The 18,192-nt window shown below is 41.5% G+C and overlaps 1 protein-coding gene across 1 annotated transcript in view; it reads right to left on the bottom strand.

The window, feature by feature from the left end:
* The window catches only part of LOC140545532 (receptor-type tyrosine-protein phosphatase S-like), a 187,556-nt gene that overhangs the window by 90,744 nt on the left and 78,620 nt on the right, over positions 1-18,192 (bottom strand). Inside the window, exon 6 of the mRNA XM_072668328.1 lies at positions 13,506-13,694. Coding sequence (XP_072524429.1) covers positions 13,506-13,694 — 189 coding nt within the window. The remainder of the gene's footprint in view (positions 1-13,505; positions 13,695-18,192) is intronic.

Genomic DNA, 18,192 nt, shown 5'->3' with positions numbered 1-18,192 from the left:
ATCTACTGACTAACTGCTGAGCTACGAACACAAGTGTTGAAGGTAAAAAAGAGTTCGGTTCTGCCGTGAGTGGACTCGTTTTTAGTTATCTAGGCTTAGATAAGTTAGCCAGCAGGCTAAACACCACAACCCCGCATACCAGATAAACGAGGCTCGGATCACACATGTTCAGAGAGTAAAGCCTCATATCTGAAAGCACAAAGTCGAGCCACCAGAGCTCTCTTAAATGCACATGGGGGATTTTTATGAGCTTTATGGCCATGTACTAGACAGATAGACAGAACAGAAATTTGATACATATGACACGTTGTTTGAGGTACTGTCAACATTTTTAAATACAGCAGTATACGGTATAACTGTTATAGAGCATGAGACTAGTAGTTATAAAGTGTTCATTAATTAATATCTGACTTACAAGAAAGGATTGACTAGTCTGAATGTGTGAGTGAGTGAATGTGCAAGTGAGTGAGTGTGTGAGTGATGTACAAGGCAGGTCCATGAGATGCTTTGCATGTAATTACAAGAACACACAGTGTCACTGACATGAAGCACCAAATAGCTATTTGAGTACTAATGGTTACTGCTGGTGTAGAATTGTGTGACTGCTGAATGTGAGAGAGTGATTGAGTGAAGGCATGAAGGAGTAAGTGAGTGAGGGAGTGAGTGAGTGACAGAGTGAGTGAGTTACAAGTCTATAGCCTATGTTACAGACTACAGCTACAGCTATATTTGGTGACGCTATGAAGGGGCTCTTGGAGTTGCCATGGCTCCATGACTGTATTGTCCTGCTGAGGTGGTTTCTGACACTGTATGGCACTCTGCAGTGCACTTTTGTCCATATTGTGCCTAACTGACTGCATCTGGGGTAAGAGAGAAAGTGTGTGAATTTGATTTACATCACTTTAAAACACACTCCAGTCATCAAGTCTTGTTTACGTATTCAGACCCAACAGCTTCGTATCCGCAGCATCTTCGTGGGCTCCTGGAAGCCTACAACAGGTGAGTACAGCCGTTTCTCTGTCATAACAGCCATTTGTTGGGAAAAATAACTTTCCTGTGTTGCGCTGTACCTGTCAGAGGTTGTAAATCTGAAAGGCAAATGTCTACACATCGAGCGGATGTCGAAACATGGAGAAGTTCCAAATCGAACAGATAGGAGGCTCAAAATACCTCAAAACGGCTGCCTGGGGGTGCAAGCAGTATGGCGTCAGAGTGGGATGGCTCCATGTTCGAAGTGAGTTTGTAATGAATGTTCTCTCTCTCTCTCTCTCTCTCTCTCTCTCTCTCTCTCTCTCACACACACACACGCACACACACATATGCCCCCCACCCTCACATGCCCGCTCCCTCACTCTCTCACTGTCTAACTACAGTTCTTTAACGTGTGTTTGGTTCTCCTCTGCGAAATCACGTCCCAGTGGAATTTAGTAACGCTGACTTTTCAGGCTGTCTTGACAAGACAAGAGAATGCAAAAAGAAGAAGAAGAAAGAAAAAAGGCTGTCTGCTGTGGCAAGCGAACTCATGAGGTGGGAGAAAAACAGGCAGGGTAAGAGGAGAGAAGCGAACCTGTGAGAAAGGCCGAAAGGATGGGAGGATAAAGACCTTGAAATGGCTGAAAGGAGGAGAACACGGGAAGTTGTGTTTTTTGTTGGGTTTTGTTTAAATACATTTTCAATACAAAAGTATGTATGAAAACTAGACTAAACCACAGCTAATCTAATCAGCATTAGGATTAGCCTAATGATTCCTGACTCTGTTAAAGCAACACTATGTAGAATTTGTACCTTCAAAATCATGGCTTTTAATAGGGAGAATATTGTCGCTGTTGCTACTACACTGGGATTGGCACACTGATAACTGCAATATGACATTTTGGAGAAGCAGGCAGGACAACGCTTGTGAGAACTGAATTCATGTAAAATTCTGTAAATATTACTCTATCGGCTCAGTCCACATGCTTTTTTCCACTATCAGCTCATCCAGAAAAGCATGTTAACGCGTCCAGCAGCGGTGACTCAAAGTGCGAATGACCCTTCCTGACTGCAGGGGGAGCCCAGGAGCAAGAAACAACCTTCCATAGTGCTGCTTTTAGGATTAAGAATATACAATATAGATGTAATATAATTACACACATTTTCATTACATAATATTACACAGTAAGTATGTAACACTATAACCAAGATTTTACTCTCCATCACAGATCTCAGATCTTATGAAACTCAGCATTCTTTACCACAGTAAAAATCCACCCTATAATCTTTCCGAAAATGTATCATTCAAAGTATCTAGTTGGTGGTGTTCATAAAAGTCTTCAATAACTGCAGCACTCTAAACACACAGCTGTTAGAGCTCTAAATGGGGAACAGACTCCATATTAATGGCTATGGATTTAGAATGGGATGCCATAAAAGCTCATGTAGGTGTCAAGTGTAGGTGTCTCAATACTTTTGTCCATATAGTGCATGATTATATAAAGGCAGGCAAAGCATTTTAGAAATATGAAGTAGAATAAAGCTGCTTCCTCAGTTCGTGATATAATTTAGGAATGGTGATTAACAGGAGCACGGTGGTCAGGTTGAGGTCTGGAAGAGAATTCAGAGAGAATTGCTCGTAGGATCACTAGAAAGCCAAATCTAAACCCCTGTTTGACTGCAAAAGACCTTCATGAAGATTTAGCAGTGGTGCACTGTTCTACTGTGCAGCAACACCTGCACATATATGAGGTTTCTGGAAAAGTCATCAGAAAAAAAGCTTTCCCGTGTCCTCACTACAAAATTCATAATTCACAGTGGACTACCTCAAGAAGCACAAGCTGGAAGTTTTGCCATGGCCCTCACAGTCCTCCACTGTTAACACCATTGAGAATCTGTGGATAGACCTCGAAAGAGCAGATGGACCAAGAATCTCACAGAACCTGCAGAAGTCTTGTGCAGGGAAGAACGGGTAAAAATCCCCTAAAGAAGAACTGAAAGACTCTTAGCAGCTACATAAAGCATCTACACGCTGTGATACTTGCTGAAGGGGGAGTTACTAAGTAGTGACCGAGTGGGGTGCCCAAATTGTTGCTTCAGGCCCTTTACCGTTTTTGTTATTTTGAAGCTGTAAAAGATAAAAAACAAACAAACAAACAAACAAATAAAACTTTTGCATGCCATTTTATATGTGTGTGTGTGTGTATTTGTGTGTGTGTGTGTGTGTGTGCTCCAGGTAAGCTAAGCTGTGTGTGTGTTCTGGCTGAGTGCTACCAATCACACTTGCCATCTGTCATCCTCTAATGTATTCATGCACACACAGAGCTCCACACACCCAGGTAACGGTGCATGCTGAGCTTCTGGCAACTACCCTTCACAAACACTGACACACACACACACACACACACACACACACTCACACAGGTAGAAAGTCCGTTCAGGTAGAAGTATTTGGATATAGGCTTGGATTTTCTAAAAATATTACAACTACCGGTTACGAATGAGCCCCTCTCTTCTAGTCATCCTCTAGTTCTTCATCACTGCTCAGTTTCTGACCACAAAGCTGCTCTTGGCTGGATACACACTGTTGTGTGTTAGTGTCCAGCAACACCTCCATAACACCACAGTGCCTGATACACACACTACTATGTTAGTGTCACTTTTGTGTTGAGAATGATCCACCACTCAAATAACATCTGGTCAGAAGCACAAAAGTGGCCCTGTGGTCAGAACCTGAACAATACAGAATGGCACCGAAGGTGGCTGACAGATGACCGACAACAGATGGGCTACAGTCTGGAATTGTACACTTATGTAGTGGACCTATAAAACAGGAGTACCCAGTTAAGTGACCAGTGGGCAGGGAGTGGAGGCAGAAAGTCATTGTTTCTTCGAAAATCACTCTACTCTACACGCCTCTAATGTCTACAAAAGGCTTTCTACTAGATTTTGGAGCATTTCTGTAAGGATTTGATTGCATTCAGGCACAAGAACATTAGTGAGGTCAGGACTTCATCCCACACTTCACAACTCATCCCGAAAGTATTGGATGGAGCACCATCATTCTATTCTAATCTATTCTATTGGAAATACTTCTCTACAGGGACTACACAAGGCAAGCCAACCATATTTATTATTTGTGTCGGACAAAGATGGAACTTGGTCACACATATACTCAGTAGTGATCAGGCACACACAGTGACAGTGAGCACACATGCTCGGACAGAGGGCTGCCATCCCTGTGGCACCCGGGGAGCAGGGAGGGTTTAGGGCCCTGCTTAAGGACCCATCCAGCATGCCGAGCCCGGATGTGCCACCACTGCCCGTGCCATTTGCACATCTGTGTCAGCAATGGGCGCAACTTAAAAGTAGCAGAATGGTTTCATTAGAAGTGGTGTCCACAAATATTTGGACAACATGTCTAAACCTCCCCCCCAACACCTGCCTTCCCACCTTCCAACACCCTCCCCACAAATGTGTTTAATCCATTTCTTACGCAACCCACTCAGGCTTTCTCTCTCTCTCTCTCTCTCTCTCTCTCTCACACACACTCTCTCGTTCTCTCTCACACTCATGCAGTCCCTCAGCAGTTTGAGAGATTTGCATTTCAGCCAAAAAGCTTCATTAGTCTATTGTTAATCTTGCCTTTAAAGAGTGCGGCTGGTGAGCGCTGGAACCAGCGAAATGTCACTGAAATTAAAAATAATCCTGCGTCTCCAGAGCCAAAGGGAGAGAGGGAGACTGGGACAAACAGAGAACAAAAAAACAGGAGCAGGACAAAAGGACAGAGAGTGGAAAGTGACTGGAGCAACACAGTAAGTGTCCCAGACCAAACATGGAGAGGATGACCAAACGCCGAAGAAAGGTTAATGGGTTTACACCGAAATTAGTCAAACCGTGAGAGCTCGTGTTTGCATCGTCTCCTTGGTGAACCAGGAGTTATAAAATCACTCAGGGTAACATAAAATGCTAAGTGCTGTCACAGCGCTTATGCCCTGCGTCCTATCGTTGTATCTGTTGCAAAGTTGGATAAGCTTTAGAGAACGACACTAGCAGTGTTCTTTTACAGTTGCAAGATACAGGTAATTCTACGTTACGAGGGGCTGCAGAATGCCGCAACTGTCTAAGAGTTGACCCCATCATCAGAGGGTCACAATCCCTGCTGATGTCCCCGTCACTTAGCCTGATGCTGGCTTACACGCCTGTTAGCCTTTATCCTCCCAACTAATGGGAAACCTGTTCCATTACTGTGTTGGATTATAGTGGAAACAAGCAACAAAATTGCAACAAAATTGATTAATGTTGAGAACTGTGATATTTCATATGCATATAACATTTACATCATATTTAAAAGAAGTACCACACTCAGAATTTCGGCATTTCGCCACATACACTACTATCTATGGTTCGGTTGGATGGAATGAAACGTCCTCTAAAACCCAATCTACAAACAGCTGCTAACATGCGTTTTGTGGGCGGAGCTTGGAAAGGTCAGTTTATAGTTAGAACATAATTTGCTTCTATACATATATACAATCTATATAGTATATATATATATATATACTATATATATATAGAGAGAGAGAGATAGATAGATAGATAGATAGATAGATATACTGTAAATTCTTTCATTATAAAAAAGTAGTTCTGCTAATTCCACTGTTGTTACACAGAGGCAATGTGATGATATTTTATTGTATTATGATAAATCTTGTTAACAATAAGCTTTTCTAAGTATATAGAGGATACTGTTAGTGCTTAATAAACACTGATCAACTGCAGGTTTCATTAATAACAGTATAATTAGACTAGTTTGATTAGATGACGTGCTGCAGATGTTGAATAAAAATCACTCTATTCAGTACAGGAGAGGATCTGAACAGTAGTTTTTAGGAATCTGTCGCTACTGATGTTTTTAGTCTGTGATTACATGTATTGTGCTAAAGTCTTTAAATTTTGTGACATAATATTTTTACCATATTGCCCAGCCCTATGACTTTTTTTTTATTATGCCAATGAATAAAGCTTCCCCAGTTCTCCAATAAAAGATTAACCGTCTTATTTCTGGCCATCCAATTAAAAGAAATGAAGCTCAAACTGTCTGCCATGTTGTCAAATTTGCAGTCAAGTTTGAGTCTGTGCAGTAGAGACCAGAGGAGGAGACAGTCCTGCCTACTCATTTGGAAGACCTGAACCCTTATCCCAGACTACCTTGATTGAGCTTACAGTGCAGAAGCAGAGCGGATTCTCCCCCTGGAGTCTCAGTTTGCACAGTAAGTGTAAAGTTTCAACAGTAAAAGTGCAGCTCATGTAAGTTCCACTACAACTCAGCATTCATGTAATAGAGAGAAAGGGCACAATGCAGGACCTGTAGATGATCTCTGCCAATCACTTTATTCCTAAGTGTAACTCCGCCTTCTTACGCTAGAGGAGAGTAAGGGTTTAAAAACTCATTTCTGGGGGGAAATAAAAAATGGGCCAATATTAGAACAGAGAACAATATTAGACACTGGTGATTGACACTGGTGATTGAAAGGCAGTTTAGAGGAGAAAAATGAGATGGAAAATGGGATGTTTTGTAATTGAAAAATATGGAAATGGGCGGAGCTACAAATCATACTGCAGCCAGACAGTAGAGGCACTAGACCTGTGGTTACTTCAACTTATTTCTGTAGTCATTTCTGAAAGCCATACAGTTTTCTGCCCTGCAAACTGTGGGTATGCTTTGGGCAAATGGATGGGCGTGGATATGCAAATATACAGCTAGCCAAACTTATAATAATGTCTTTCTATTCATTTACATAATTTTGTATTCAGTAATGTACAGTATGGAATATAACGTTGAGTATGACAGAAAGCAAATCAGCTAGATTTGAGCACAGTTATGCTGGGAAACATTTTAAATGTCTGCTAAATTTCATAAGGTTTACAACGCTGATAAATTGTTGGTTTTACATTTACAAGTCATGCTGTTAAGCAACTAAAATTCAACATCTGTCCAACGTTGGAAGTTCAACCCAGTGTTGTTTTTTGACGAAAATTAGACTTTGATTTCCAACCAAAATTCAATATTTATTGGGCTTTGTATCATTTTTAACCTGTCTAATGTCAAACTGACTTCTGGAAACAGCAGGACGACGTGGTTGAATTACAGGTATCCTATTTCCTTAAAGGTCAACAAGAGTAAATTTACAAACCATAATGATCAAACTAGATAAATACATATTAAAATAATACAGAAATAAAATATTAAAACTGGTACCAGCAGGTGTTTCCGTTTGAAAGTAATGTGCTTGTTCTGGCTCTGATGTGGAGACGCTATTTTTTGTCCGGGTGTCACAGCCTAGATGAAAGGACCAGGGCGGCAGTATGTCTATTTTATTAGACCTGCATGTTCTCCTTATTTTCATCAATAAAGAGTCTACCCTAATCAGAAGCTCAGGTTGAGTCACACCACTGTATCTCTGCAGTGTCTGCGTCATTATTCTAACCCTGAGTGGGAACTGATAGCCAGGAAAGCGAGAGAGAGAGGTAGAGAGCAGCCATAAGAGAGCTAGCATAGAGAGAATTCTCTGTTGCTATATTCTCATTGTTTGTTTCTCTCTCTCTCTCTCTCTCTCTCTCTCTCTCTCTCTCTCTCTCTCTTTTTTCTCAGTATAAATGCACAGAGCTGAACAAGGATTGCAGAGACTGTAAAGATCCCAGGGACAGGCAGCATGCTGCGATGGACAGTTCACATGCAAATGGTAATACTCAGCTCTAATTAGAGACTAAACAGCACTAAATAGCGTGCACAACAGGGTGGTAACACAGTGCTTAGTGTATGTTACTGAGACTTACAATGCAATTATTAGTGATTTTGGCATAACAGACGTTTTTTTATGCAAAGTAAATGAATCATTTTGTCTAATTCAGGCATTTTTTTAAACAAAGAACTAGACCTTAATAAACCCCCTTTGGGGTTAGGATACCACCCCAGTGCACGGAGGGGTATCGCACCACTTGAAGTTTAGCACTTTTTTTACTGAGAGCATGTTTAATTAGTCACTTTTGTACTAAGGTCTTTTCAAATTCTGCCTATTTTTGGACTCTTCACAGGGTTATTATTGTTCAGTTCCGTCCATTTACATTGTTTGGCTTTAATTCAACACTATGACTACTGAATTAGTCATCCGATTAATCATCAGACTATCTGACTGTTAATATAATCAATAGTGACAGCCCTACTTGAAATAAACAAAAAGAGTGAGAGAGAGAGAGAGAGAGAGAGAGAGAGAGAGAGAGAGAGAAGCAGAGAGACATTAAGTCACAGAGAGACAAACACAAGACTGAGTGAAATGAGAATGGGACAGAATTGCAAAAGAACATGTCGAAGCTTGCACACACTTTCAGACTCTCTCTCTCTTTCTCTCTCTCTGTCACTCCCACTCTCTACCTCTGATTTCGCCTGGGTTTTTTTTTGTGTCTCCATCTTTACATTTCGCTATATATCACACTCTGTCCCACAACCACCCCACCCCACCCCCCTAGTTTTAACGGCACATCAGCTCAGCTTTTCCTCGCTCTCCTGACACCCTCTCCTGCTCTCTCGGCCTCTCTCGCGCGCGCGTTCTCTCTCTCTCCGACTCCGTCTCAGCCTGTGACTCATTCTGAAGATCATGAAAGCTCCTTCTTTCAGCACAACTTACAATTATACCTCCCCGATCGCAGGGAAACAGTGTGTGGCAGAGACCTGTAATCCGAGTGCCTCTGTTTTTGACAAGAACAGGCTGACAGCTCTGTCGATGAACGCTTCGGTAGCGGCAAACGCAGAGACGTGTTCATTCAGAGCGGAAAAACAAGGCCTCGAGCTTTTTCAGAGCTGTGAGGATGGTTCACAACTCTGGAATTGTATTTATTCATGAATTATTACACTGTTCATTCATTCTTATATAATATAAGCCAAAATGAGCTCCATTTGAGTGACACTAGGTACTCTGCAACAGTCAGAGACCACCCTTTGTTTTTCTGGTCAGACAGAAGATTCAGAACTTCAGACACAAACACTTGCTAAATTGCTAAATTGCTAAGCAGAGTTACTTGAACTCTACCTAGCAATTTATGTGAGTGCAGATGTGTCATTAGCCTTATACTTCAGAAGGTATAGGTGATATACTATAAACCTTCTTCACAAGTTAACACAGATCCCTGCAGTCTTAATGACCTGCTTTGGTCAAAGTACCACAGGGACCCAGCACCACAATAACCTTCCCACCCTGTCTAAAACAGCCCTGTTCCAGTTCCAGACAGTTTAAGCGCCTGTTTCTTTAAAAGATAATGAGCCACTGATCACTAAGCCACTGCTCGCACTGCAACAGTTTCATTGCTCCTCTCAATGACACACATTCTTAGACCTTCTTTCTCTTAGTACATTCTTCTTTGTCTTACGTTTACTCCACCTTGAGTTTACATCTCTCTCTCTTTCTTGCTTGTTATCTTGCCTGCGTCCCCACTCCACACACACACACACACACACATTTCAAAGTATGCACTTCTGATAGCCTAACAAAATGCACACCACGGCCATTAAACTCTATTTCCGTCTATCTGAAGTTCACATTCTTAGAACACACATTTCAGCTTCAATTCGGGCTGTAGAGCTACAATAATGCTTTTTTAACAGCCTCTATGCTTAAGACAGATGGGAAACACTCCTTTGCTGCAGAGTATGTTGTTAGGGGCTCTATACTTGATGTTGGTTTTGACTGGAAATAATTGAAATAAATAAAAGAGGTGGTCTCTAAGTGTTGCACAATACTGTATATATACATATAACTGCTTTAAAAAAGCATGTCTGAAATGTGGGAAGAAACTTGACGAGTTTGCTACATTTCTATTGGTCCATTCATCATGATATGTTCACACAACGTGAAAAGTAACTGCGATAGCATAAAAAAAATATCAGAAATGTGAAAAATGTATATTATAAAAGGGTTTATTGTTATAAATATTGTTAAAAATATGCTAGACTTTATTTCATGCAGGTATGTAGGTAAATAACCAATATTTAAGCTGTCTCAAAATTTGATCAATACTTTTGAAATATTTTCAAATGTCATGTTCTACAGCTCTCTCAGGCGCACTGGATTAATGTACAGCTCTGTTCGTCTTTCTTCTCACGCTTTCCTTCCAATAATCTAAAACCTGTACAGGCTGGCTACTGCTACTGGTATTTTTTAACTTTATCTGCAGCTTCATAATATTGAAAACTTCTGAATGATGCCTCCTAATGGTTGAACAGCAGTGTACTGAGCGCTTGTGCATGTGTGTGATTATGCAACACTTCGCTACCCCCCTTGAAGTAAACAAGCAGCAGCCTATTTGCTGTGTCACTTTTCATCATTAACAAAAAAGCAAAAACAAAAAAAAAAAAACCTCCACAGCGGCGCCTCATCCCATGTCGAACAATAAAGTAGGTCAAATAGGATCTCCTTCATTTCTCATCAGGGAACAGATGCGAGGAAACCATCTCACGCTGATTAGTGGGATCAGAAAGGTAAGGCTCACATACATTACTGTGCAAACGTCTTATTCCACCTGAGCAGATTACAGGTAAAGATGGTTATCTAGGCAGTGAACATTTGTTTCCTTTGATAAACGTTAACATAGCTAGCATAAATATAAATAAATGTTGATGCCATTATTATGTCCTTCACATTTGAATGTACGTCAGCGTTTTAACAATTTCCAAACCTCTTCTCAGCAGGGACTAGGATTTAGAGCTACTATATAGCACCTAGCTTATCTAATCAATCCTTCATTTCATTAAATCAGGTGACTGGCTGGTAGAAATTAAAGGGCTCATAATCCTACATTATTTTGTATTTGACTTTTCCCCCCCAATCTACCTACTAAGTTTGTGACAAAAGCTCATTTTAACATTCTTCAAACTAAAGAATCCAGGGACAAAAAGCTTGTTTTTGTTTCTATACCTTTAAACCTAATATCTGTCATTGCTGTACCTCCATTTTTGCTGTTTTTTTTAATTCTATCCGATTTTCACCCATTTTCTCCCTAATTTGGACTGCCAATTACCCAGCCCGTCCGGAATCCCCTCCCCCCATCGCATGCGATGCCCCTGACACCAGTGAGGGCAGACTAGCACACGCCCCCTCCGTCGCGTGCACGGTCAAGATGCTCAGTTTTCAAACTGCCTCCGAAGCAACATCGCCGGCCAACCAACACGCCTGGAGGGAAGCTCAGTTGAGTCAGATACTGTAAAAAACAAAAACCTGGCTATAACGGCCTTCTGAAGCTTAGAGTGAGGTCCGTATTGTCATCTAGCAGCTGAATACAGAGGGGCCTCACACAGAGCTGCAGCAACTGGATCTGGATCACTTGATCTGACCAGCTCTCAGGATCAGCTAAATTATCGTCTGATCACATATTTGGGCTAAATGTCAGCCAATACCAATACACAGCCGAATGATCCTTCCATCTCTAAATGAAAGTCCTTTAATGTTTAAAATGTATTATTATTTTTTATTATTTTTTATTTGCAAGTAAAAATGTACATAAGCTGCCTAGATACAGTTTTACAGTTGCCTTTATCTGATCTAAGACATTTGCAGAGTACTGTAATTAATGGCTGCAAGATTTTAGTTGAGGACAAAATTGGGTTACAAAGCACACACCATTCTTCGCTGGGACTGGTTACACAAAAAAAAAAAAAAAAAAAGTTCGGTCTGGGTAAGAGAGATACTTACCGAAGACTCCTGACAGTTTCAAACAAAAAAAAAAAAAAGAAAAAAAAGAAAGAAAAAGGAACAGAAGAGAAAAGGGGGGAAAGAGACAGTGGTAACTTTTGAGTATCTGCAGTTCAAAAGCAGCTGCTGGAAGACATGAGCTGTCTTGTGGCTTTTGATTGCCATATGCCACAACCAGCTTTTTCACTGCCTTCGCTGGCAGCGAATGTGGACTGTTATGAAAACGATGAAAAAAAATTGAAACGAATTGGGAAAAAATTGCATCTAATGAATCGCTAAAAGTAAGTACAGAAAAATACAAAACAGCTCCACGGGGATCAGACAAATCAATGGAATAAATAAGAGTGGTTTTAATGAGGACGAGGAGCACAGACACTGATACGAATGATCAACACAGATAAACAGAAAAAGAGATGAGCGTTAGAACATTGTTAAATGAATATTTTCTATAATCATATCCTGCTGTTCAGCTTCTACTGGCAAATTAAAGTAAAAAAATCGAATCTTATTCCTTCGTAGCCCTAGCGAGATTAGCTGCAGTGGAAAAAAGCAGTCATTTTAGAAATCGTTTGCAAATACCCTTTCATTACAGCACATTTTCAGGGTCAACACATCATGCAAGCTAATCTTTGGACCAATCTTCGCCTGAAAACCACTGCAGCAAAATGCACCCAGTTCACTGCTTGCACAGATTCTGTGGAATATAAAGCATTAGTATGATTACACGCTATGAAAGCCTTTCATAAATGTCTCAGGTTCTTTTGGAAAAGTGTTGATGACACTTAACAAGAGCTAGAAGGAAATTACAGTTTACACTTCCATTGTAAGGCTAAGATTAGGGGTGTAACAGTACACAAAAGTCACGGTTCGGTATACACAGAGGTTCAAGGTTCGGAACAATAGGAAAAAAGCAACAAAACCTGCCAAATGTATAGTGCTAGATTTCTATTCACTTATTTTTTATTTTACTAACATTTCAGACACTATTTAGCTTGACAGAAGCTTAACATGGCATGCTGCTCACTTCCTAAACAGCTTAAGGATTTTTCATGCCAAGGCCTACCTGTGTACACTTTCGCTCAGTATACTGTCCTTACATAAAACAATATATTATAAAACAACAAAATAATGACACCTATTTGTTCCGTATGTAGATATGATCCCTTCAGCTCGAATCTTCAGTGTGAACTTGTTCAGCTTTAGGGCTGGGTTTTTCGCTTAGCACAATTGACAGATTGCTATGTGGTCGAGTGAGCATCACATAGAATACTCTCTCTGCATTTTAAGAGGGCCGAAAAGCTATGAAGCTGTTGAAAACTCAGCCGGGGTCAGTCGGCTGCTCTGTATCTGATCACCATTATTATCAGAATTAGTTTTACTGGTGTGTAACTGGGAAATAACCAGTCGCTGTGGACAAAGGGGATCATTTCTGACATGTGTCTAGTAGCAGGGATTTCACGGCACGTAGGCACATGCTTCAAGCACGGCCATTTTTGTGCATGTTCACAGTGCTCGCAAGGGCTACGCGTACTGTGTGTTCTCAGTACGACTGTGTGCACCGAACCGTGACATCCGTGCCATGACGGTTCGATATGAATACACGTACCGATACACCATGAGCTAGGCTACTCTGATCATAAATACCTCAACTGTTCTAGTCAAACGTCACTGACTCAAATCAGTTAGCGGTATCAGATCAGTATCTGAAGCTCTCAGATCAAATAACATCTGATCACACCGCTAGCAAGCTGGCGAGCCAGTGCCACATCAGAGCTTTCGCTAACGTACCTGACCGCAGTTGTTTGATACGGCCCTGGCTGAGTGCGGGCTCCACCGGCAGGAAGTCTTTGAACCAGGAAATCTCCGGATCAGGGATGCCACTGGCAGCGCAGAGCATTGTGGCGGTGCGCGTTCTCTCCACCACCTTCAACTGCGGACCCATGTCTATGCTGGGGAAGCCTATTGGCAGCAGGTCCTCTGTAGAAAGAGAGAGCAGGAAAATCATGAGGCATCTTCAACGAGGGTTGGTATGTTAAGTACATTAGGTTACAGAGTTATTAATGACAAAAAATATGAATACCCTAGGAGTCAGTAGTTTGGCTTAAAAAAATTAAATGAATCATGTTTTTGATTGAATATAAGATGTGGATCATTACTTCTCTCACTCTCTTAGCGCACTTTTAAAAATGGAGGCGGGGCTTAGTAAGGGGCGGGCATGGGAGAACAGAATCAATTAGAGGCTTTTCAGCTTTGTATGTTGCCACAGCAATCAACGTAAACGTCAACAATTGGAGGGTTGTCACCCACCGCTACGTTACAGCGGAGCTACAGATGCAGCAGTGCTGAATTGTTAACCACTAGGGAGCGCAAGGGCCAAGTCTGGAACATCAACATTTTTATTTTAAATAACAGACACTGCATTTTGTTTTGTTATACAAATCACATAGTTTAACAAAAGGCTAAAAGAGGTATTGAAAATTTAGATAAAAATATTTGTATGGCATTTTGCTCTGGTCTAAATCAGGTACGAGTTTGTAAACATGGAGCGTTTTCCTATTGCTTTGGTTTGTTTTCTCATAGGGAAAAAAATCAAGCACTCCAAAAAGAAACAACAAACCATGTGAGAGCATTCTTTCTTATTAGTCAGACCTTTCTAGGGTGGGAGCAAGGAAGTAAATACAGGAAGAAATACAGGTGCAGTGTTCTGAGAGCTGGCAATGAGAGTATACCTAATAGTTGGGTCGGCCCAAATGAATCGCGCCAATGAAAGCCAGTGTAAAAAGACTTTTTTTAGAAATCATTTTGGAGCATTTCTATTGGTCCATTCATCATAATGTTTTGAAAGAAAGTAAATAACGACTTCCAGATTCAATGCAGAAGGTGAAAATGGAGACGCAAGGTTTTTCCATGACAGCAATGATATATTCAACCAGTATAACTAATTAAAATGCCCACCCATACTATGACCCCATACTTTTGAGGTTGAGTCTATCTTGAGTCTGTCTATCTATCTATCTATTTGTTTATCTATCTGCTTATCTGTCTATCTATCTTTATGTCTATCCTACATGTATGCAATATCACTAGCAGATAACATCACAGGCTTTATAATTATATTCCACAAATGTGAATGTTCAAATGGTTCCTTCAGTTCTTATAAAACCATCTCAAAGCCACACTTTTATCAGACAGCATCTGTACAAAGTGTCACGCTGTCCTAGGAAATGTCTGGCTGCCCTTCCAAGTAGCAGCAGACGGTAGCCTCTTATAATTCCTGTGGTCACTGTGGGGTTCTGCAAGGTTCTGATCTGGGGCCACTACTTTTCCCATGCCAATCGTTCACTTTGATCCAGTCTGTCAAGAACACTATCGGCACCTGGAATTGGACTGAATTAAGGGTAAAATCTACACATACATCTTACAGTTCATGGCAGGAAAATCAGCATTTTTAAAGAAGGCGTGAGGAACAGAGACAGTCTTGAAGAACATGGCAGCAATCCAAAAACACCAGGTCTGCTGAAAAAAGATAACAATCAAGCTGAAACTTTGAAATGGCATCTTGGCTGCTAATGCTCTGAAACCTCATCCAAGCAAATGACTCCTTCAGTTACTTTCAATGGCTGTTTATTGCAATTTATTTCTCCATTCTCCATAGATTAGCTGCCCACTTATGAGGGAGTTTCGCTGTTTCTGTGCAATCTGAGTCGTTATTGAGAGAAAGGACACGCCACCCACATCCAGAGCGTGGTTATTGCTCACCGAGCCTCTGGTGGGTGGAACTCATTACTAAACGTTATAAATAAAACAGCCAGCCACTCAGAGTGCAAAAATGATCAGAGGTAAACTAAGGAACAACACGCGTTCAGTTCTTAAACGGAGGAGAATGGTGTGTAATTATGTACCTACATAATCACTATGCACGGATGCACCTCGCCAACGACTACGCCAATTACACAGTGCGCAGAAGGCAGGGGGGGAGGGGCGCCAGGGCGCAGCTAATAATTATTTGTTAGGTTTAATTGAAAAGGCAGAAAAGACATGGGAGTTCGAGTAAACACGCGGATGGAGGTCACTGCTCAGGAACAGCGTCTGGCTGTGAGCTTGAAGAAGAAAAACAAGGCTGGTGCTTGAATAAAATACCCAGTTCCATACCTTCATATTAATAAATGTTTTTTCTGCAATTGTTTTGGTTTAAATACAATGGCATGGAAATGTTTGAGCACCCCTGGCCTAAATTTCTGTTACTGTGAATAGCTAAGTGAGGAAAAGATGCACTGGAGCTTAAAGTCTTTTTAACATTCATTTTTAAGCAAAATGCATTATTTTTGACAATTTTTGGTGAATATGTTTGGGCAAACCAGCAGTTTTGAGCTTTCAAATAATTTTTCCAAGGTCTCAGAGCTTAATTAGCTTGTTAGGACTACAGTTGTTTACAGTCGTTATCAAATCATTAGAAATACTCAGACTCTTCAAACTTTGTCCCAACAATCTGCAGCTGTGGGCTCCTCTAAGCTGTTGTCTAGCACTCTGAACATTAAAATAATTGATGCCCACAAAGCTGGAGGAGACTCTAAGTACATAGCAAACGTACATAGTTTCTACATTGTCATTTCCTCAGTTTAAAATGTAATAAAGACATGGCAGCAGGATTAGTGGAGGTCTGAAGCTGAGGCCTGCAAGACGAAAAAAAAATCTTTAGTGAGAACCTAGTTCACTAGGATTGCTGGAAAAGCTTTCAGAAGATCCTGCAGATTCTAGGGTAGTGGTGCACTGTTATACTGTGCAGTGACACCCAGACAAATATGACCTTCATAGAAGAATTATCAGAACAAATCATTTCCTGCGTCCTCACCCCAAACATTCACCATCAGACGTTTTTAAAAGCAACATCTTTCATCTAATCGAGCCTGATGCAAGTTTTCTGGACTAATGGCAATGAGTAATGGAAAAAATGGGAATTCACGAGAAGAAGCCATCTCCAACTGTTAAACACAAGAGTGGATTGATCATGCTTTGGGTTTGTGTTGCAGCCAGTGACACAGGAGACATTTCACTAGTAGAGGGAAGAAAGGATTGAATATGAGGATAAAGATGAAGATAATATACTGCTTCTACAGCAGGATTAAGGTCCTAAACACACCTCAATATCCCCAACATTGTGTTTCTGACAAAGTGGACAGTGGGTGTTTATGCAGGGCTATTTGGGGGATCCCCACTTCGAAGTTAAGTGAATGAAAAGGCCTCATTTTCTTTATGACTCAGACGTTCGGCCCATGGCACATTTGTGTTGTCAAGGACGGCGTAACGATGAGTGTGGGGGCACGGGCTTTTGCTAACCATGCTAAATGCAGCCCGGCCCTGCTGCCTCTGAATCACTGTTCGACTGAGAGATTAGGCAGGATTGAAAAGAGAGGGTGGATCTATGCTATGGAGGGGAGGCATTTTCCCTTGGGTCAAATTTTTGCTACACGCATCTGCTCTTGCAGCTAAGACTTGCAGTGCGCGAGAGAGAAAGAGGGAAAAGAGAGAGATGGTGCACTGCTGTCTACGGTTACTGATATGATTATGCAAGCATCTGTTTTTTTAATGAGTTTCTGCCACGAAGAAGCATTTTCAGAGGTGTAGAAATGGTGTGCTGCTAATTGGTAATCGTTGCGTCCAGAGAACGAGAAACAAACAACGTCAGAAATAAATTGCAGCCTGTCCAAACATTTACAACCAATCGCTGTAGCCTCACCATGCGATTCCTTAAACTGATTAACAGAATAAAAAAGACAAAACACCGCACAGACGCTCATCATTTTCGGCATCAATAAGGGGAGTGTGCTTGGATGTGCAGTTTGACGGCAGCAGAGTGTAGAGAAGAAGCTGGTGAGACTAAGAGGAAAGAGAGAGAGAGAGAGAGAGGCCGGAGGGCTTTTCCCTGTGGGGCTTGCTCTGAAGAGAGCAGGCTGCCTCCGTTTACATAGGGAAACTGAAGCTTTGTATAGACGCCAGCATGTTGAGCCAACAATAGCAAGGCAAACATCCCATTTTCTGTTCAAACACATGCGCGCACACAAACATGCGCTCATACACGTGCGCATGCACCAGACCCACGCGAAAGCGGCGAGAAAGTTGCACACGAAACCGAGGCGCTAACCAACTCCCAGCAAAAACGGGGGAAGGAGACAAGGGTTGAGAGAGTGAAAGAGGGAAGAGAAAAGGAGGAGTGGGATGAAAAAGGGAATCAGAGATAGACTGGAACTGGAGGAAAGTGGGATGGGGGGAGATACATATGGGGGGTAAGGGAGTGAGTCAGCGAGCGAGCAAAGTGAGGGATAAAAAGGGACGTACAAAGGAAGATAAAAAAAGAGACAGAGAGAGAGAGAAAGAGAGAGAGAGAGAGAGAGAGCACTTCTCCAAAAGATAGTGTGCGCCGCTGGCTGAGAGATTGTACGCCACCCTTCTTCTGCCCGCTGCAGTGCATGCTGGT

This window comes from Salminus brasiliensis, chromosome 23 (genome assembly GCF_030463535.1).
Source record: "Salminus brasiliensis chromosome 23, fSalBra1.hap2, whole genome shotgun sequence".
In the NCBI taxonomy this organism is placed as follows: Eukaryota; Metazoa; Chordata; class Actinopteri; order Characiformes; family Bryconidae; genus Salminus; species Salminus brasiliensis.
The sequence above is the reverse complement of the archived record's forward strand: the minus strand, read 5'-3'. Positions and strand labels throughout refer to the sequence as shown.